The sequence below is a fragment of the Patella vulgata genome, chromosome 7 (assembly GCF_932274485.2).
Source record: "Patella vulgata chromosome 7, xgPatVulg1.2, whole genome shotgun sequence".
Taxonomy (NCBI): domain Eukaryota; kingdom Metazoa; phylum Mollusca; class Gastropoda; family Patellidae; genus Patella; species Patella vulgata.
The window spans coordinates 57,247,393-57,270,292 of NC_065885.2; the positions used below are offsets into that span (position 1 = coordinate 57,247,393).

The window sequence follows — 22,900 nt, forward strand, 5'->3', positions numbered from 1 at the left end:
ACATATTTTATTTCGAGATCGTGATTATTAATGTGCATGGTTAACAAAAAATTGTAAATAATAATGGCCTCTATATTTGACGGATGGGTTTAATTTACAACATGATTATTACATTCTTCAGGATTCGAAAATACATATGCTACTACTACAGATGGCCGAGGTACACCCATTCCACGAACAGGATCTCCTAGCCGTGGTGAGAGTCCCGTCAGAAGTAGAGGAGCTTCCCCAGTACGATTTGTTGATGTTCAAGCCGTAGATGTTGACCCAGAAGCAGTTCGAATGGCTCTCCGTGATTTCATGGCACAATTGGCCAATGCTGAACGTGAAAGGGTAAGTTTGATTAATAAATTGATAATGACTCTTAATAATTTACAACAATTTGTTTCAAACAAATGAAATAAAGCATCACATTTTTAATTAAAAAGTAGGAAGTGGCATCGGATGTTCTAAAAAAAGTATGCATACCCTGCCTTGTGTATGTTATTGTTGATAACACATTCTCTGTAATTCCAGGATGATGCCATCAGTCAGGTGAACAGTTTAACCACACAGCTGAGAGATTTAGATGGTGATAGAGAACGAACTGAAGCCCGTCTGCAACAACTACAGAAGTCTATGGGGGCTGTTGAAGAAGGTATGTTAATTTGATTGTCAAGATAATAATACATTTTGATTATCATCGTGTGTTCAGAAAATAATCGGGATTATTTTGAATTTTGATCAAAGTTGAATTAATCAACTAAGACATATCTTAAAGTTAAATTATCAACTAAGGCATATCTCGAAGTTAAATTATCAACTAAGGCATATCTTGAAGTTAGATTAATCAACTAAGGCATATCTCAAAGTTAAATTAGTCAACTATCACATATCTCAAAGTTTATTGATCAACCAGGGTGTATATCTCAAAATTAAATTTATTAAGTTTTATTGCATATTTCCAAATAAACTTGAGTTAAAAAAAAAAAAATTCACTAAATGTATATCAGTATGTTGATTGATGACATTGTGTTTATTTTTGAACAGACAAGAGAGGTATTGATGGTCGTCTATCCAGTGCTCAGACAGCTCTCATGTTACAAGAAGAAACAATCCGACGAAATGAACGAGAACGTAAAACGATGTCAGACAAGGTCACTAGTTTGGAACGTAATTTGGCTGCTGCTGAATCTGAGAAGAGACAACTCGAGGAGAAACTCAGCAAGTTGAAGAACAGCGAATCCAAACTTGGAGATGATGTAAAGATGGTTAAGGGATCTTATGATGAAGCTGAAAGCAGGTGTACGAAGTTAGAATTAAGTCGTCGTTCATTAGAAGGAGAGCTACAGAGAATCAAACTATCAATGAATGATAAAGACACCGAAAATCAGGTAAATAAATACAAGCCCTAGCCATGTAAACTTCTTTGATAGATTAGAAATAGTAGCAGGTGTTCTAGAAAGAGAAAGCATACTCTGTTTTATGTATGACACCTGTCTATGCTTTTAGCCATACTTTTATGAATAATTACTTAAAATTTGATTAAAAATAATTAAAATGATGGACTAATTAAGATAATGATTATTAATTAAGAATTTTAAAATTAAATAAATTTCCAAATATATGATAGTGCTTCAAGTTGAAGTCAAAATGAGCTCTAAAATATTTATCAGCATAAGCCTAAAGCTCAGTCCATCATTCCTAATCTAGTAGTACTAGTATAGACTGAAATAGATTGCATGACTCATGAACTCTACACAGCATCTTGAAGTTGAAGTGTGCTATTCCCTGGAGTCAAAACATCCATATGTGCAATACATATGGCATTTATTTACATCTTTCTATATATAGATCTTATAGTAGATACACAGGCTAGGCTAGTAGTGTTATAGAGATTTCCATCAGTTATACATTACGTATTAGGATTAATGATTGGTCTATTAGAATTAGCATCAGGATTAGATTATCTCACGAGCGAGTGAAGGATTAAACTGCAATTAATTGGATTAATAATTAATTTATTGTTGGTTTATAATTATATCGGAAGAAGCTCTGCACTTATTGACCTTGATACCTTGGATGTCAGTTTTAAGTCAAATCAACATTTATTAATTATGTCTGTCAAAATGACATCACTTCCTAAAAAGAAACCAAAAATGACTAAGAAAAAAACAGTGTCCTCTACAGCTTTACCGGAAATGTGTATTTTTTTTCAATACAGATTCAATATGGTGGGTATTTTACCAGTCATCTGTTTGTGTTAATTATTATGGGTTGTAAAATTAACGTTTTTTTATTTTTTTTTTATTCCTTAGGTGTTAATGGGACGAGTTGAAAATCTGATGAAACAAATCCAAGATTTAGAATCCAAATCCAACTCCCTGCAGCTAACCATTGATCGTATGAGTATCTCGTTGTCTAAGACTGAAGAAGAAGGACATCACCATAAAGACAAAGTTCAAGCATTGAGCTTGTCGCTATCAGACAGTAACGCTGTCATCAGTGACCTCGAAGACAGGATCGCCCAGATGCAAAGGGCTATAACTAATAGTGAACATGATAGACGAGTTTTACAGGAGCGATTAGAACAAACTAGGTAATTAATCTTTAAATGACGAATTTCTTCATAATTGCAAAATTCTTCAAAAAAATATTAATTAATACAAAAGTATGACAAAAGCGTGTTAACTTAGAAATTAAAATGACAAATTTCTTCATAATTGCAAAATTCTTCAAAAAATGTTAATTAATACAAAAGTACGACAAAAGTGTGTTAGCTAAAAAATGTCCCCAATAGAAAATTGATATCTGAGGGCTCTAGAGCGTAAGCATACATTGCCTTGTTGATGGCACCTATCTAAGGAGGGCTAATAAAGATGGTCAAACACCAACCGGGCCAATGAAGATAGACATACACCAATAAAGCAGTGTGCTATAAGGGAAATTTTGCCCTAGCCGTGGCATTTGTGCCTGCTCTCATTGAATCTTTTACATGCACTCCAACAAGTAGATGGGTGAACCTTGGCTTTCCGTAGCATGCAAATGACTCCCTACAGCTAAAATGATAATATGCTTTCATTAATATGGCTGATCTTTTTAATTTCAGACAAGCCTTGAATGATGCTAAGAAACAAAATGAAGTATTAACTGAAAAAATGAATTCCATGCAGACAGATTATAGTGATAGTGAAATCAGACGATCAGAATTAGAAGGTCAAGTTCGACAGGGTTCAACTGTAAGTATAGATATAGATTTTGTGATGACATCCTCTCTTGACTCAAGAACGAAATAATTTCTACGAATCATCATTTGTCCATTATCCGGATTAAAATTAGATTACTTTTTCGTTTCATATTTTACAATACTTTGCAATTTAAGGAACTGTTCAGCCAGGAAGAGTGCTGTGTATTTAAGGTGGCAACGCTTCCAACATTTTTGTCATCAAATTCCATCTGCCTAGAGTACTTACACATGCACTCCATTGTGTACGCAGGACCTCAGTTTTCATCCTATTCGAAGGACTAATCACATTTTAACATCCATTGTTTATATTCACAGATTTTGATACAAAGACAGGAATCCGAGCAGGAATTGAATCAAAGGATTCAGAAATTACAGGTAGAAAAACAAGCTCTTGCTGAAAAGGTGGCCAATTTACAACGAACCATCTCAGACATGGAAAATAAGAAACATGAATTCGAGAGATCGACTAACCGATTAGAAAAAGATAAAACTGCTTTAAAGAAAACTTTAGATAAGGTAAACATTAAAAAAGATTAATTTAAATCCAAAAGAATTGTTATTTAGAAGTTTAATTTTCCATTGAATATAAGAATTTGATTATTAATTTGTAGCGTAACCAAGGCATACTTTGTCACTAGCAAATATCGCAAATCTCCGAAAAATCTAATCCAAGATCAAATTTTCTGTGCGGTAATTTTGAACCCTAAGCACATGCTTTTGACCCAGCTTGAATGCTGAACATATGGTTTCTTAGAACACTGTCTCAGTTTAACTGAACCCTGAGCATACTAAGTTGTCATATCTTGAATCCTGATCACACTATTTTGTACTCATTGCTCAAGCCTATTTCTATGGATTTGTTTTTTCTTTCATAGGTTGAGAGAGATAGATTACGAACAGAAGAATTAGCTAATAAATCCGTTCAGGAACGATGTAGTTTAGATATAGTCATGCAGAGATTAGAAGACGATAACGTAGAATTACAAAGACAAGTTCAACAATTACAAGCTCAATTAGCAGAAGCAGAACAACAGCATTCATCAAGGTAAATACACCATTTTGTTTCTGTTATCCCTCTTTATCTTTCCAAACAGAAGAGTTCAAGATTAGATTTGCAATCAGTTATCCAAATAAGGCAATGTTTTGTTTCAATGACCTTTGGAATATCTTTTCATCGATTTTAATCACTTCAATTTTTAATTTAAAGTCTAATTGAACTGAATGAGGAACATCTATCAAGGTATATTGTTGAGTGATGATGCAGATATCACCAGTTGCATGTCCTCTGCTCATGAGTAACATGTTCTGTTGGCATGACGATTGAATCCCACATATAAAAATTTGTTTGAAATAATCAATTGCAATCAAAGCATGAGAGAAGTTTCAAAATAATCAATTGTTCATTGCAACACTGATGCTTTAAAGAGATCGAATACAATCAGTGCATGGAAAAGAAACAAATAATCAATTTTTCCACGATCACCGTTAAACATTTACACTTTTTCATCTGACACCTGTTTAGAAAAGTTCTATTGTACACTAATTATGCTTATGATGAGCATGTATTTTATTTATAACAAAATATACCCAATTTGCATGATAAATTATAAGTTAATAATATACTTGAATCTTGTTAATGTAACAGCATGATGCCCTCCTCCGATAAGGCCCTGTTCCCTCCAATAGATTATCTTTCACTTCATAAACCCCATTCATGCATTTTTTTTCTCTCTCTCTCTTTGATTTCATCCAATCATTATTGTCTTAATAATCATTTGCATGGTCATTGCTCAGGACAGTTAACAAACTGTGATGGCTTTTGATTGAACATTGTTTGTGACGATTGATAATAACATTATTGTTCTTGATCATTGCTTGTGACGATGGAAAATATAGATTATGAATCTTGATCATTGCTTGAAATTAAATACGAATGAACTTAGTAGCTTTCATAAAACTCAGAACATTGCATTGATCATTGATGCTGCCTCATTTAATAATATGCAGATCATTTATTTATCACATATAAATCTTGCATTAAACAGCATTTCCTCATGTATCATCTACATTATAATCAAAGTTTTCAAATCATAGTCTAGAATAATCATACACATCACTTGTAGCATCTTGTACTATCTACAGAATTTTTAAGATTATTGTCTTAGATATTTAATGAAATTTTATTATAATTTTCTAGGTTAATCGATTTAACAACACGTCATCGAACTGAGACGGAGATGGAAACCGACAGACTGAGACAATCACAGGTGCAAGCTGAACGTCTATTAGATGCTCGAGAAAGGTCAAACCGTCAACGAATTAAAGGATTGGAAGAACAGGTACACATTTAGTTAAAATATTAATATATATATTTAATTAATAGATATTTATTTAAAATATTAATAGATATTTATTTAAAATATTAATAGATATTTATTTAAAATATTAATAGATATTTAATTAATATAGCTGGTATCTGACAATAAAAAAGATTTCATTACCCTTAGTGTTATTTATAGATTTAAAAATCCTGAATAAAATCTAATATTTGTTTGTTTTGTTTTAATTAATTTAAATATTTCTATTTTTTAGTGTGCTACCTACAGAGATCAATTGAGCCATGAACTCCGAAAACGTCAACAATTCCTGACCAAGAGTAGCAGAAAAGGAGAAGAAATTCACGACATCAGACATGTTTTAGATACATCACTAACTACAATCAGAGACTCATCCATTGATCCCATTCTCCTCGAGCACGAATCCAGAAAATTAAACGAATCTTTGGAAATCCGCTCCAGCCCACCAGTCCGTCTTTCCAGACTCAGATCACCTGTTCGTGGGCCTTCTCCAGTCCGATTCCCTGCCTCATCCCCAGGATTCCGACGAAGTACCCGTAGTCCAATGTCCTACCGCAGATCGACCAATTCTTAAAGACATTCCAATCGCTTTCAACTGTCTCAGCTGTACGTTTTGGTAGTAACCTCTTCTGTATATCATCCTAGGTCAAAGGTTACACCAATTAATTGTTAATGGAAGGGGGGAAGATAATGTTTTGTTTTTGTTTTTCTTGGCTGTGATATAATAATAATAATATTAATATATATAAATATATATTTATGAACCCTGCCTCCCCACAGATATTATAATGGGGAATCATTTAGTATTATTTCTTTACTTATGTTTGTATGTTTGAAGTGACTCATATTATGATGGTTTTGAAAATTTTTGAATTATAATAAGTCCTAAAATAACATCATCATTTGAACAGTGATTGAATCATCATTTGACTGGTGACTGCATCATCATTTAAGTGGTAATTGCATCATCAATTAAATGATTATTGCTTCATCATTTAAGTGGTGATTGCGTCATTATTCAAGTGGTGATTGGTTAATTACACGTTTTTAAAAGAAATCTAAGGAAATTACTATATATGATCTTGTATTTCACATATTTAGTCATGCCATTTTCTCAGAATACAAATTCAATCGTCTTTTACCATTTGTACATCAAACAGCGTAAAGATAATTCCGTCCACACTGACACTTTTAATTTACATAATATTTTGTTGTTGTTTCTTTTCTCGCTATATTTTGTTTACGTAATCGATGTAAATGTTTTTTGTCTATTCTTTAACAGGGTTGGTTTTTTTTTAAGTTACCTGGCAAAATTAGTTTAATTTAATCTATTAAATTTACTAATATGTGTTTATGAACCAAACATTGTTATATATTTTGGTAGCATTTACTACTTAGATTTCCAATTAATAAAAATAATTGGACAATAATCCAAAGACTAAATAAAATGATGTCATGTTTATTATAGGATTATTTAATTAATTAGTGAAGTAATGAAATTAATGAATATTTAAATAAAATGCTATTTATTTTCTGAGACTAGAAAAACTGTGATAAGTTATTGTATTTATTTGATATTTTTTCAGTGTTGCATGTTTAGTATTGTATAATATTAGTAGAAAATATAATTTATAATATACTGATAATATAGTATGTGAAAAATATATTAGTATTTGTTTTTTCTTTGTTTGGGTTTTTGACCGAGGTCCCGTGTACACATTGGCGTGCACACAAAAAAAGATCCCTTGACAGTTGGAATTCGATATAAGATTAGGCCAGAGTGCCACTGTCCGGGCAAAATTTCGCTCATAGCAGACTGGCAAAATTATTGAAATAAAATTGAATCATGCGTTAGTCCCATGTGATAGAATTATTTTGTGTCGAGTATACATTAGACCCCATATCTAAACATCCTACTTTTTGTTTTGCTATGCAATGTGCCATTGGAATAATTTGCCTAGACCTTCAAATTCAGACTGCCAAGGGTTCTTTTACGTTCACAACAATTTGTTTGTTATTGCACAGATTTACTAAAATTAATCTAAGGTCCTACCCATGCTAGAATACTCAGTGCAGTATACTATCAAGGAAATTTTGCGCCGACAGGGACCTTAATTTCTGCATACTCTTCGTCAAATTCCAATTGCCAAGGGTCCGTAACATGCTTAATCCCATACAAGTGATTACACGCTCTTCCTGCACCACTGACAATGGGAAACCAAAAATCTGGTATGTGAAAACCAACTGGAAGTGGCAATATTCTCAAATGAGTTAGATTTCCTTTAAAGATACATTATGTAAGATTTAGATAAAGAACTAGCCATTCTTGCTATAATAGTTCGAAAGTAGATGATGTAAAATGAATAATTTTAAAATTTTATTCAAATTACTCTATTGCAAGCGAAGATATTAGCCTTGGAAGGTTTGACAGACGTGTGCAATAATTTCAACCACCGTACTGGTTGATCGAAGCTAAGTCTCGGTCCTCCATATTTGATTAAATCAAAGTATCGCTGAACCATTCTAATCTATTTAATATCGGAGAAATCTTATGCCATCGAGAGTTGATTAAGACCTGGATCAGTTAATTAATGTCTAATTAATACTTTAGAAAACATTTCAGGCCTAAAGAAAGACCTGCAATAGGCAGATTTAGCTCTTGCATAATGCATGTTTAAATACATCTGTGCAAATCTGAAGTTACTGAATCCAGTAGCCTTTGGACATTTGGAAATCTGGGCGGATTTGTAAACAAATAATTTACTATTCAACTAAGCCAAAACTGATGTTACGAAGCATAAACTAATGCATGTACATAAAGCTAGCCATGCATCATGAAGATTTGTTAGTCTGGGGCATGCTTTAATAGCACTGCTCATCACTTGACCTACTCACTGCAATCTGATTGGTCAGCATTTTGAAATCAGCGTTTTAAAATGCAATTACTTTTACTTCTTTTGGACGGATATCAACTTCAACATTAATCTCATCAATAATATTGAATTAAACAACTGTATTCTGATTGGTCGTCGACATTTTGAAATGCATAGGGGAGGTGGATGCTGAATGGTTAGCACGTGCGCACTGTATCATAAGGCCCGTCATTGAGTCAATTGGCGTGGTTACGAATCCCCAGTTGTACATGACAAGGAGTAGGGTCACCTGTCCAACCTCGTGGGTTTTCTCCGGGTCCTCCGGTTTCCTCCTACTGCTAAAAACCCCTACGCGCAAGCGAATTATTGAAATAAAATTAAACCACATGTTAGTCCAAATGTTAAACTGTTGAACCCCATTCTTCTCTCTCTCTCTTGAAATACATGCAATAACTTTGTAATTCTGGTTTAAAGAATATTTTATTGTCCCCCGCCTTTCGAAGAAAGCAGGGGACTATTAAAATGGGTTCGTCCGTCTGTCTGTCCGTCTGTCTGTCCGTCACACTTTTTGGGACACAATAACTCTCTTCCTAATTGAGCTAGAATGTTCAAACTTGGTGTATGTGTTTATTAGGTCAATGCCTTGATGGAGTTCGACGATGAGCATTTTCCGCTTAGGGTAAGCAGAGATAAGCAATTTGATTGGTTGATGTTTTGGGACACGATAACTCTCTTCCTAATTGGGCTAGAATGTTCAAACTTGGTGTATGTGTTGATTAGGTCAATGCCTTGATGGAGTTCGAAGATGAGCATTTTCCGCTTAGGGTAAGCAGAGATAAGCAATTTGATTGGTTGATGCTTTGGGACACGATAACTTTTAATTGAGCTAGAATGTTCAAACTTGGTGTATGTGTTTATTAGGTCAATGCCTTGTTTATTTTGATTCTATCTGATAGAGAGTGATGAAACTTAATGTATACTTAATAATCAGTTTGATTGCTGGATACTTTTGAAAAAGATAAACATGCAATTAATTAATATATGTCATCTATTTATTTCGGGATTTCAGCGGGGGACATCAGCCTCACTGTTGGCTTGTTTAGTATAATTACAAATAATCCTACACAAGTACAATCTCATCATGGATGCGACCACAAGCAACATGCTTATGAACATCGCTTCTTGATATGGCAGTTATTGCTGACAGGTGAAGATGTGAGTAGATTAACGCTCAGATATATATTAAAGATGTATGCTCAGTAACACTAATAACAAAATAAAAATGAAAGTTTTCGGACATCAATAACAAGGGTGAATAGTTTAAATGGCAGTTAGAACATCCGTAAATTAGCCTCCAATAGTACGCGTGGGGGGGGGGGGGCAACACAAACAAAACCGAAGATACATATAGACAAGACAGAAAACACACAGATCTGCCGGATTTCAATTTCTTCAAACAGGTTATTTGAGGTATCCATTGGGAGCCCCAATCTGATTAAAACACAGATCCTATTTCGTTTAGTTTTTATAGTTCAAAATTTTGTTTTACTTGTCTTTACTACATAAGGATCTGGAAGAGTTGTTTTATCATTGACATGTTCTAAATGGTGTGAGAGATAAGCCAATTAAACGGTCTGATACGGCGAGCTTTAGGCGTGTTTGCACGGAACTGTGGGTAATCCACTAGTAAAATCAATGCTGATTGGTTTATCAAATGTTTGACGACATAGGGTCAAAAACCGCTCGTATGACCTCTGACGCGACCTATCGGTACAGTCGGTCAGATCTTCATGTAGTGTAGGCCATCGAAAGTATAAAAAACGAAACGAAATATAGATCTGTATTTTAATCAGATTGTGGGAGCCCAGTTATGGCACTAACAGCATCTAAATGTAGTTTTTCCTACTTGATAGCTATATGTAGTATGGAATGAGGAACATGTACACGGGACTTAGGTTTTTCGTCTCACTTGAATGACTAGCCGCTGTTCCTTGCCAGGCCATCAATTATTGTCAATTATTGTACAGATATCAACTTGAACATTAGTCTACTGCAATATTATCTGATTGGTCAAGTATATGAAATACAATAACTTTGTTTCCAGTCGACTGACTTTTAATATACAACTTGAAATAAACCTTCAATTTTACAATCCCGCGCAAAAGTTCGAACATCAATGCCATTTGTTCCTTGTAAGTTGGTAAACTATTATATGATTTGTCCATCCTGTCCAAAACCACCACATATTACTAGGGCAACCGCGTGCACCCGTCTGCTCCCTTAGTAATCGAAATAAATCACAGGATATCTGGGAAGAACTTCCCACTAAACCCACCCCATGGCCTAAGGCCGTAAATGGAAAGATTGCAAAACCATATTCTAAACAAACATGAAGAAGCTTCGGCTCTCCTAGGTACGTCTTGTCTGCGATATCACTTCTGTGGAAGCTGACGTTAAAGCACCGAGATACTACTACAGGATATCTTTATTAGTTTAGCGTCTTAGATAGAAGGCTTGATCTCGCTTTAACTCTATCGTACATCTTCTCGGTGCTAGACGTTGTAAAACTCACAGTCGTTGCTCCAGGAACATGTTGGTTTAGTTGCTTTGAACAGGTCAACATGTTCTTCACGTGACCAAGGTCTGACGTCATGGCTGGAAGATACCATATTGTCAATGGATAGTATGTGTTGAATATATTACGTCATGAGTTATCTGGTGTACTCGATATGGAATTTCAACGACTGATATGGAGTTACCCGGAGTAATACCATTTTCAGTCACAGTGTCCATATTGTATGGCTCAACACCCCGCAACGTTTTCATATAATAGAATCGAGCCATTAACGCCAACAAAAACATTTCTACAGTAACAAGACCATGATGTGCTGCTGTAAATATACCATTACAATAACATTACTAATTTTTGTTTTTAATTTTTAATTCATTGATGAAATGAAATGGGGTTTAACGTTCTACTTTTCTGCACGACTGGACTAATGACGCCGGGTTATGTATTAATGGACAGTGGGGATGCCAGTGTACATAATTGGTCCCCAGGGGGCAATATCAAGAAATGCTATTACAATGTTTTAAATTTCCAATTTATAGACGTTCACGGGAATTCCCTAAGCCTTGTGTGATGGTGGCGGCGGTGAGGGAGTGGGGTGCAAACGTGCTGTGATGGCGGGGATGTGTGGAGGGGAGACTATTCTAAACCTTGCGAGGTGCTGGGGATGTTGGGCTATGGAGGGACATGGTTTGTGAGAAAACAAAATCTCATCATTTGTAAACTGCACAGAGTTTGCTACACTTTACTGAAGTGTATGTCCTTTTGTTTAAATTTGATGACACATGAAATGAAATGAAATGAAATGAAATGGGGTTTAACGCCCTACTGTTCTGCTCCGAACTGGGCTAATGAAGGCGGGCATATACAGTGTGCTGTGTGGGAAATGTTGCCCGGACAGCTGCGCTATTGCCTACTGCTATATCGAATCCCAACTGCCGAGGGTTCTTTTACGTGCACGCGAATGTTTTCCGTCCCATCCAAACGACTACACCTTGTCCCTTGCTACGGACCTCTATCCTGCACCCCTGACAAGGGGAAACCAAATCAGAAAATCCAGATGAGCCTTCTGGGCCAACACCGGGATCGAACACGGGACCTCTAGGTTAGCGAGCCAACGTCCTACTCACTGATCTGCAGCTGCTCCATTGATGGCGTCTTCCCACAAGAAACAGGTCTAATGGCATCATGAGCTGTTCCATTGGTCAGCCATTTTGATGTTTCCCTGGACTTTCCCCGAGTCAATTGTAACGTGAATTCGCGGATTATTAACCATTGTGGTACTTGCTGTGGAGATTTAAGCCCCCCCCCACACCCACACCCACACCAACACAGACACACCTCTAGTCGACCAATAGATCATGTAAAAAAATCTTACCATTTCCTGTGATTTTTGATGAGAGAGTTCCTATACACGGGAAAGCACCGTTCGACGATAGTATACTGAATATCAGTATCTGTATATTACTGACGATCAAAACCAAATAAAAACAAACATATTTGGGAACAATATGGTAATGTTTAAGATTGGTCTTGGATGCACGATATATCAGTATTAATCCATACATCGCTATTAATGTCGACAAAGCAGAAATAATACCAAATACCGTACTAATTGTAGAATGGGTTAACTGAAATGAAACCAACAGAACATGAACTGGACTAATGGAAATAAAATTGGGTTTAAGTTCCTACTATTATGCCCCGAATGGGCTAACGAAGACGGGCATATGCCATACAGTGTGCTATAAGAGACATTTTTCCCGGTCTATGAGAGACATTTTGTCCTGGACTAATGGGAAAAAACACGAGGTTGAGTCGGTGACCAGTACAAGATTGGGATCGACGCGATGTCAGACCTTTATGTGATCTAAGGGACCGCTTCTTATTTTTTGTCCCATCAGAACTTTTAGAACTAGAGACTTCATTCAAGGTAAATGACGTATAAACGAATTCAAGAATTTGTGTCCGCTGATTGGAGCGACGCGAATTTCTTTTAAATTATGTAACATTTGACTACTGACATATCTTGATTAGCCTAAATGTGTCGTTACTTTGTTGTTTAGCTACTTTCACCTTTATACGGTGGCCTTGTAGTGATATAACAACCTACCATGCCTTCAACAAACATGCCTTCTGTCCATAATACGGCAGATAAATGTTGTACTATCGGACGAACAAATGCACACTGCAACACACTAACAGAGATCATTCCATAATATTTTCTGTAAGGTAAAAAGCACTGTCATGTTTTTTGGTTAGTGAGAGAGAGGGGCTGAGAGAGAGAGAGAGAGAGAGAGAGAGAGAGAGAGGGGACGTTCCCTTGACAGGAACTGCGTCAATTAGGGACTAACATAATGGTTCAATTTTAATGCAATAATTCGTTAACGCGTAGGGGTCTTTTAGCAGTGGGGGACACAGAGAAAACCCACTGGGTTGGGCAGGGCAACCCTACTCCTTGTCACGTACAAACTGGGAATCGAAACCACGCCATTTGACTCCCTGACGGGTCATAATTATGATCTAAAACGCACACGGTAGTCCATTCGACAACCTAACCCACCTGTTAGTTGAAGAGGTTGAATAGATAAGAAAAGATCGATAGATATGTCCGCTCTACTAGTATGGTTTACAGATGAATTCTCATAAAAGAATTTATTGATTAGATAAAGGCAATAAAACAATTATGGCATATTTGATATTACATGTACAGTATATGGAAACTAGAGACACGCAACCTTCCTATAAATGTAATGGATTCTCTGAAAAACACCCATTGGGCGCTAACAGGACAAAAATGTAAGGGTGTCACTAACTGTCTGCTCAAGTGACATATGTTCGTGTGTGTAGATGTAACGGCTAGCGGTTGCCAGAACATCGAGAGGTTTACACGTCGATATGGGTAAATGGACAGAGACGAATGACAAATACAAGCTGGAAATGGATTATCCCTCAGTCAAGTCCGACAGAATGGGTTAGTTTTCTTGCGATTAAAATGTTTTGAGAGAGATTTGGAGCATACTTTTGAGAGATAAATTGGTTTGACGCGGGTTTCGAGTTTTTGCGCCCCTTGCAATATTGCGCCCCGCTTATCACTGGAAAAATGCATCTTTAAATAGCATATTTAATACTAACTTATTTATTACAACGGATGGACAGCAACAGCAACAACAAGCTAATGGTGGACTTCGGAGTGAAATTTTGGTTTTGGAAACGGCATGTAGAAACGCCTCCTTTCCACCATAATATAACACCATCAAACGTAAAAACTTGTGGATTACTACTGCCAAATATCTAGAAATGAAATGAAATGGGGTTTAACGTCCTATCGTTCTCCTCCTGACCGGGCTAATGAAGACGGGCATACGCCATACAGTGTACTATGAGGGTAATTTTGCCCTAACATCTGCATTTCGGTCTACTCTTATATCGAATTCCAACTGCCAAGGGACATTTTACGTGCACGCTAATGTGTACACGGGATCTCGGGGTTTTTTTCGTCCCATCCCAACGACTATACCCTTGGCAGGCCCTCTGTTTTGTAAAACGGGGGAACCACACCGGGAAATCTGGATGAACTTTCTCGGTCCTATGCAGGGATCGAACACCCGGCCTCCGGGTTGGCGAGCTAACGTCTTACACACCTAGCCACCGTGGCTCCCTCAAATATCTAAAGAGAAGGAACTTCATTTAAATCTATCACGCTTATGATCAAATAAACTTTAGGATAACACATTAAATTGCCGTCTTCTTCTTATATTAGTATTTAACGTCCGCTTCCAACGGGAGTGATATCGCAGACAACTTGTCTTATTTTTATTATATTAACGCGCATATTATAGGTGTTTTCCTGTGGGAGGAAACCGGAATACCCGGAGTAAACCCACGAGGTTGGGAAGGCGCCCCTACGCTACATACGCTTACACCAGAGATCGAAACCACGACCGAAAGCCAATTCAAACATCTTTAACTTTTTTCTCAATAATTAAAGAAATTTTTCGAATTTAATTTGCAGAAGAAAAAAAAGTGAATATTGAGAGCTGATTAACAAATCGCGATGTGATATTAGCGAGCAAGTGAATCTGTACTGCTGATTAGTTTGGCACACGAAGTGAATGAGACTCTTGGGTATAGAGTTTCCGCCCCCCCCCCCCCCGCCCGACCCCCTCCTCCCGAAGAGTTTTTGCGCTCCCTTTCGAATGGAAACAATGACGTGTTCCAATTCTGTTTTCAATGATATTGGCCGATTCTGATCTTTTGTACTTCATACTTATACTCCTCAACCGTTGCTCATATAAGTTACATATCGACCTCTAGTGTACTCCACACAGCGCACAATTGCTCGAAGAGACCCCACCCCACTCACACTCGTTAATGATATAAATATTGGGATTTCGCGAATCAGCGGCCATACACGTACACACCCGTATGATATATGAAACCAAAGGAGTGGAATATGAAGCCAAGGGATTAAATATAATGAAGCCTAAGGAAAGACGTTTGAGTCCCATAAGAAGGTTCTGCTTACCCTGATGCCAGAATCTGATCTATTAGGGATGATCGCGGGACAACAATGGCTATAAAAGATGTAGCGGAGATTGCCTGAAATTTAGGGGAAAATAAATAAATATATAAATCATAATATTGTAATTTGAAATATCTATATAAATAAAATCAAAGATGTCTGTGTGTATGTGCGATGTATGGTGTGTTCGTCCATCGACCTTCGTCGCCGCGATCCGACCCCGGGTGAAGCCGGTATTCCTAGTAAAGAAATAAAATAGATAGAGAGTGAGAGAGAGAGAGAGAGAGAGAGAGAGAGAGAGAGAGAGAGAGAGAGATGGGGTTTAACGTCCACTCGACACAAACTAGGTCATTTCGGGACTAACACATGGTTCAATTATTTTTTTTTTCAATAATTCGCTTGCGTGTAGGGGTCTTTAGCAGTAGGAGGAAACCGGAGGACCCGGAGAAAACCCACGAGGTTGGACAGGTGACCCTACTCCGCCAGTTGACTCAATGACAGACCTATGATACAGCGCAGCGCGCACTTGCTAACCATTCGGCCATCCAACCCTCCAGATAAAATAAGCCGAATTGTGGTTTAAGGTCCTATTTTTCTGCACCGACCGGGATACGCAACGCAGTGTGCTATGAGGCGTTTCCGCCTACATTTCAAAGAATTCCAACTGTCAAGGGCTCTTTTACGTGCACGGTACCCCGGGTTTTCGTCCCACCCAAATTACTAGACGCCCTTCCTTACCAGCTTTCCCTCGCCCTATAATCCACTGACAAGGCGAAACCCGGGAAGCTTTATCGACCAAAACCATGATTAAGCCATACGGACCTACATGTACGCTTGTCTGTAATAAGGCTTAGAGGAACTGCAACAATGTCTCTTATAGAATTACATTTTGTCCATATCTGATATTTATATAAGATAATATACATAAGGTATTTCCTGGGTAGTGGGCAGAATTTTATGAATCCAAGAAAATTAATTAAATAACAATTTTTATGACACAGTCTGAAACTAGACCAGAGAGTCTTTTTTTTTTAATTGTCTTCAATTTGACTCGTTTTGGTGACAACGGTGTCGTACTATGTGATTAAAACGCAGATCCTATTTCGTTTCGTTTTTTTATTGTTTAAAATTTCATTTTATTTGTCTATATTACACTGGGATCTGGAAGAGTTGTTATATAATCCGAGTTCAGGATGATGTGTGGGATTTTAGCCAATGAAACGGTCTGTTACGGCGAGTTTTCGGCGTGAGTTGCACGGAGCTGTGGGTAACCCACTAGAAACATCAACGCTGATTGGTTAATCAAACATCTGACGTCATAGGGTCAAAAGCCGCTCGTGTGACCTCTGACGCGACCTCCCACTACAGCGGGTTATATCTTCATGTAGTATAGGCCATCGAAAGTATAATAAAACGAAACGAAATATAGATCTGTATTTTAATAGATTGATATCGACAGAGCACTACAATTGGAGATACATGGATGGGGTCAGTATAAAATTAGTTTCGGTATTTTCAGTTCCACCAATAATTCTGTTGCTTCGAAAGATGGGATATTGAAAGGGTCTGTGATGATTAATAATATGGAGGGCATGTATTTTGGTAGATTTGGCAACCCATACAATTAATGCTTAAATGAAATGGGGTTTAAAAACGTACTGTTCTGCTCCTACTGGGCTTAAAGCTTAAAAATAAGTACATAAATACCAAACATTTATGGAACTATAATAGTTACTGTGGGTAGGGTAACAAGAGTAGAACTATACCTACGGGATACAGACTTAAAAGCCAAGTAGTTTTATATAAAATGTCTTCTTGTTCATGAGATTTTCTAACATATCGTAACTCATCCATAAAGATCATAATCGTACTGAACGTTAACGTCCCACAGATTCCAATTAAAACTTTATCTACAACTGGTAGTTCTACAATATAATAAAATATATATCAAAGATGCATTATGCAAGAGCTAAAAATACCCATTGCCGGTATTTCGTTTGGTCTTGAACTACTGTATTAAAGCGAGAACTGTCAGCTCTTTAGCGAATTGTTACATAATGCATCTTCAAATAATATTAATATACATGTACATTATACAATAACACTTTGTCTATACAATAAGTAGTTATAAAATGAAATAAAATGAAATGGGGTTTAACGTCCTACTTTTTTTTCCGACTGGCTAATGAAGACGGGCGTACGTCATACGGTGTCTCAAGAGGGAAATTTGTCCCAGCAGCGGCGCTACGGCCTGGTCTTACTTTAAATTCCCACTATCAAGGATCTCTTACGAGCACGCCAATGTGTACACGCGACCGCGGATTGTCGTCCCATCCGAACGAATAAGTAGTTATAATAATAAAAATATACATGTATATATCAAAACTGTATCTAAAATATAAAAACATATATATCAAATAATTGATATGCATATATATAATAACATATACACAACACGTATCAAATAATTCATATCAAACCATATATATTAATGGGAAACTGATTTCCGAACGCACTATAAAAATGATATCTTACTGAAGCTGGTAGAGTTAGAAGCGATTTAGTTGTGTGTATTTGCAAGATATGTGGAACCGAAGGCCGTAATATATCAAAACGCGTATAATAATAATAATAATAATAAAATTATTTCAATTGCAAGCTGTCTAAACCAGGATGGTGTGTTGTATGCATCTAAGGTGTGTTGTATGCATCTAAGTGTTAGGACGATCTACCAATCAATAGTTGCATGATGATCAATTTTATCAGACATGAATGTGAAAATACTTTGGGACTATAAACTAGATAACACGTTGCATTAATTACTCAATATATAAGCCAATAGGATCTGGCTAGTTATTTTATAGGCCGAACCTGCCTTCAGTGTTTAAATATAACAATGAGCACAATAGCCTACAGTATATTTAGTAATCTTTATTTAGTATTGTCAAATCACACCTTGATTTTTTTTCTTTTTTCAAAATACAAAATAATTACAATTGCGTTTAACTTTTTTTTCACAATCACATATTTGGTTCCCGACCATTCAGTCATACTACACTTGACACATGTACGACCTGAAAATATGTTACGACTAATTACGAAAAATGTGATCATAAATCAAAAGAGGTCCAGTTGATGGAAGTATACTAGAAAAACACATTTTTAGAACAGTGTTTCCAAACCTGGGGTCTGAAAAGTCGAAAGTGTGTGAGAAGCAGGGGATGAGGGGGGAGAGATGAGGGGGTGGGGGTATAGAGAAAGGAAAGTAAGATAAATGATGATAGAGGGGAAGAGAGAAGATAGAGATGGGATTTAACTCGATACAAACTAGATCATTTCGGAACTAACGCATGGTTCAATTTTATATCAATAATTTACTTGCGTGAAGAGGTCTTTAGCAGTGAAAGGAAACCGGGAATGGGGTTGAAGGTACTGTTGTAGAGGACCTACCCCAATATACAGAGAGTTGTCTTGTCATTTCGTAATATTACAGGATATGATCTGAGATATTTTATCTACAATACAGAACTTAATTAATTTTAGAAAAACTTGTGTTGTGAAAGAAGTCCAATTTCTTTCTATCTTGAAATAAAAAATTCTGAAATAATAAATTTTGTATGGAAAATTTTACCAGTAGGATTCAACGTGGACGTAAACACAATCAAAGTACATTGGTTGGTACCATATTGTTGTGTTAATTTAACAAGATACATGTAAATACATTTAAAACTTCGTGTAAAATTCAGTTTAATATTTCCAAATAATCAATAAGTTTATGTAGCAACATTGATTGCATTTGGCTTAGGTGTCTGATCCAGGTTCGATTCTCCTTTTAGTTATCAAATGGCTGGAACTAACCTTCCTTTCTGGTTTCGACGAGACATTCTACCCCGGTTTATCTCACAGAGTAGCATGCAAAGGGGGGCAATGTTGTATATACAGAGTCCGTTAAAGACTTGTTTAAACTTCAAGTTAGATTATTCTATAACACAGGGCTTGAAAACCAGTTAAACATTTTTGGCTTTAAAAGTAGTTTATCTGAGATGAAGGGGGGAAGGGGGAAAGCTAGAGAGATAGAAATATGAAAATAGATAAAGAAAGATAGATTGAGAGGAAAAAAGAGGACTAGATAGAAAGGAAGGAGGGGAAAGGAGAGATAGACATAATAAAAGAGCGAGGAGAGTCTGGTGTTCACCTTACACTTAAAAGGAGGGTGGGGTTGAAGGAGAAGAGAGATGGAGGACGATAGAGATGGGATGAGAGAGAAATGAAATGAAATGGGGTTTGGAATGAAATGAAATGGGGTTTAACGTCCTACTGTTCTGCTCCTATACTGGGCTAATGAAGACGGGCATACGCCATACAGTGTGCTATGAGGGAAATTTTGCCCGGGCAGCGGCGCTACGGCCTACACTTATATCGAATTCCAACTGCCAAGGGATCTTTTACGTGCACGCCAATTTGTACACGGGACCTCGGTTTTTCGTCCCATTCGAACGACTAGACAGCTGTTCGTGTCAGGCCCTCCGTCCTGCACCACTGACAAGGGGAAACCACGCCGGAAAATCTGGATGAACCTTCTCGGTCAATGCAGGGATCGAACACCCGACCTCCAGGCTAGTGAGCGAGCGTCTTACCCACTTAGCCACGTGATCCCCGGGATGAGAGAGAAGGGAGAGAGAAGATATTTCGGGACTAACATATTGGTGCAATACCCTTAGCATTTAATTACTATATGTAAGAATAGATGTTGTTGTTGTTTATTATAGATTTAACATCCAATACAATGAATATGTTATTATGGACAGGTTGATTTAATTAAATTATTTACACTTGAAAATTGTCCTTAAAGCACACTTATAAACTCGCTGTCATGAGAAGAGAGGGCGGGCCATCTTATCCCTTTGACATAATAAAGTTAAAACAGGAGGTCCAACTGACTGATGTTTGGCGTCATAGGAGCGGCTAGAAAAAAACCCGTGGGGGAAAAAAGAATCCGCTTACTTTATGTGGAAAAGCGAAGTGCTCACAGTAAAAACCACATAGCTGGACCCGTAGATTATTTACATATTAAAAGTGTTCGTCCAATAAGTTCCATATTGTTAAAAATTAATTAAGAGTTCAAGACTTAAAAGTTTAAAAGTTGTAGGCATTCCATTAGAGTTTTCCTTGCGTACGGTTCTCCACAGATAAAAAGTTACCTGTAAAGAAAAAGAAGAGCCAGCAGCAACAAAGACAAATTGAACCATTTTATAGGAATAAATACATTTTTAAACACAGGTTAAATTAAATTGATGGATGTGCACTTTCATTGTTAATAATGGTTGTGTAGGTCCCTATTCCTTTATTTTATCATTTGTTTTCCTTGGTATATTAATATATTAAGTCATACAGCAGACTGAACCGCCATACTGTCCTACAACAATAGTTCCTTTCTTTGTAACTAGATATGTAGTTCCCTATCTTAACGTTAATTTATTCTGATATTATTAAAGCATCCAGGTGGCTTAGGGGCCAACCTGGTCTACACAACCAGTTATCTTTCTTTGACTAGAACTCTTTTAACGCAACTAACTTAACAGTTAATTCCCGATTCTGTTATGAATTTTGAGATAGCTTCATAAATTGTATATGACATATTCCGAGGGGGGGGGGGGGGAGTACATTTTGGAGGGTATATTGAAGTTTGGCATTTTCCATTAAACTTCGTACAGGGAGTCCTTTCTTTTCCAATTTATTGCACGCAATGATGACATTATTAAAGGTCAAATTGTGGCCACATTCGCACTTCACTGGGTTAAATTTATGGTCGGTAATTAAATCCTTAGTTCTTAATCTTGTAATTAACCCACAAATTGTGAGCGATGGGTGATTAATCTCCGTCCTTACAACCACATCGTTGTTTAAATTGAATCTAAAAGTGATAGCTTCATGAATTTTATATGACATATTCCGAGGGGGGGGGGGTACATTTTGGACGGTATATTGTAGTTTGGCATTTTCCATTAAACTTCGTACAGGGAGTCTTTTCTTTTTCAATTTATTGCACGTAATGATGACATGATTAACGGTCAAATTGTGGTCACATTCGCACTTCACTGGGTTAAATTTATGGTCGGTAATTAAATCCTTAATTCTTAATCTTGTGATTAACCCACAAATTTTGAGCGATGGGTGATTAATCTCCGTCTTTACAACCAGATCGTTGTTTAAATTCAATCTAAAAGTATTTGCTCTGGCCAACTCAATTTTCCATTCTGATTTAATTTTAGTTTTGACGATGCTATTAAATTCCTGAACGCTATATTTTAAGTATTCAGTCTTGCAGAGGCCGAGCCAGATTGTCTGCGGACTCATTGCCTGCTATGCCAATATGGGATGGTATCCATGTAAATTCTACGGTTTTATTTTTGTTTCGGAGGGAATAAACACTTGCTCGAATATTCTGAACAAGTTCTGGCCTAGGTGATTTTTTGTCATGATGCTGCTAAGATAGTTTGACACAATGACTGCTCTTTGAACTGTGGATGACACGAGCCACTCAAGAGCTGTGGATATTGCCTTTTCGATATATTAATATTAAATTCGGGAATGACCACACCTAATGCAGTTTTGGTAGTGTTTGGATCGTGAGACCCGTCCGTGTATATTTTCACATGCGATGACCATTTTTCGTTCAAGAATTCCCTCGATAGCATTAGAGCGTGTTGTGGATTTTCTTTTTTCTTGACAACGTTACCTAGACTTATGTCATAGTTTGGATTTAAAAAAGTCCATGGGGCTTGATACGAAAATACCCTGTCAGAAATCCGATAGTGGTCTAATCTTTGGTCTTTTAATAGATCATTTGCTCTGTGGCCGAACGGCTGAGACTCTGATTTGACATTTCTTTTGGGTTTTTTCCTTGATGTTTCTGTACACTTAAATGTTGGACAGCTGTCCCCAAGATACTGTAACTTGGTCCAATATCTCAAAGTCAGTTCGTTTCGCCTCAAGTCGAATGACATTTCACCCACTTCCTGCAAAAGACTTTCCCTTTTTGTGCCAAATGAAGCTTTCGTTACTTTCTTTATTGCCTGATATTGTAAGCTATCTAGTTTAGCAAGCACTGTTTTATTTGCACTTGCAAAAGCGACACAACCATAGTCACATATTGATCTTATCATGGACCTATATATCATTAGCAGGGTCGTTTTATTTGCTCCCCGTGATATGCCTGTCAGGCATCTTATTACGTTCAGAACATTCTGTCCTCGTTTAACAATATTTTCAATGTGTGGTATAAAAGTCATTTTGCGATCAAAGGTCACTCTAAGAAGCTTTGCCCGATCTTTAAATTCAATTCGGCTA

At 36.8% G+C, this 22,900-nt stretch overlaps 1 protein-coding gene and 1 long non-coding RNA gene across 6 annotated transcripts in view; one reads left to right on the forward strand and one right to left on the reverse strand.

Annotated features, from left to right (window-relative positions):
- LOC126827497 (rootletin) overlaps positions 1 to 7,176 on the forward strand; it is a 45,761-nt gene extending 38,585 nt beyond the window's left edge. For all 5 annotated transcript variants that reach the window (XM_050556890.2, XM_050556889.2, XM_050556886.2 and 2 more), the window contains 9 exons: positions 122 to 333; positions 517 to 637; positions 1,030 to 1,373; positions 2,298 to 2,578; positions 3,089 to 3,218; positions 3,542 to 3,742; positions 4,102 to 4,271; positions 5,424 to 5,565; positions 5,819 to 7,176. In XM_050556890.2, the coding sequence (XP_050412847.2) occupies positions 122 to 333; positions 517 to 637; positions 1,030 to 1,373; positions 2,298 to 2,578; positions 3,089 to 3,218; positions 3,542 to 3,742; positions 4,102 to 4,271; positions 5,424 to 5,565; positions 5,819 to 6,157 (1,940 nt within the window). In that variant the 3' untranslated portion in view covers positions 6,158 to 7,176. The remainder of the gene's footprint in view (positions 1 to 121; positions 334 to 516; positions 638 to 1,029; positions 1,374 to 2,297; positions 2,579 to 3,088; positions 3,219 to 3,541; positions 3,743 to 4,101; positions 4,272 to 5,423; positions 5,566 to 5,818) is intronic.
- Positions 7,177 to 14,218: 7,042 nt separating this feature from the next.
- Positions 14,219 to 17,871, reverse strand: LOC130013516 (uncharacterized). The gene is made up of 3 exons (XR_008788684.1): positions 17,321 to 17,871; positions 15,554 to 15,627; positions 14,219 to 14,319 (listed from the first exon to the last, which is right to left on the reverse strand). It is a non-coding gene; the product is annotated as an uncharacterized LOC130013516 (long non-coding RNA).
- Between the last annotated feature and the right edge of the window lie 5,029 nt (positions 17,872 to 22,900).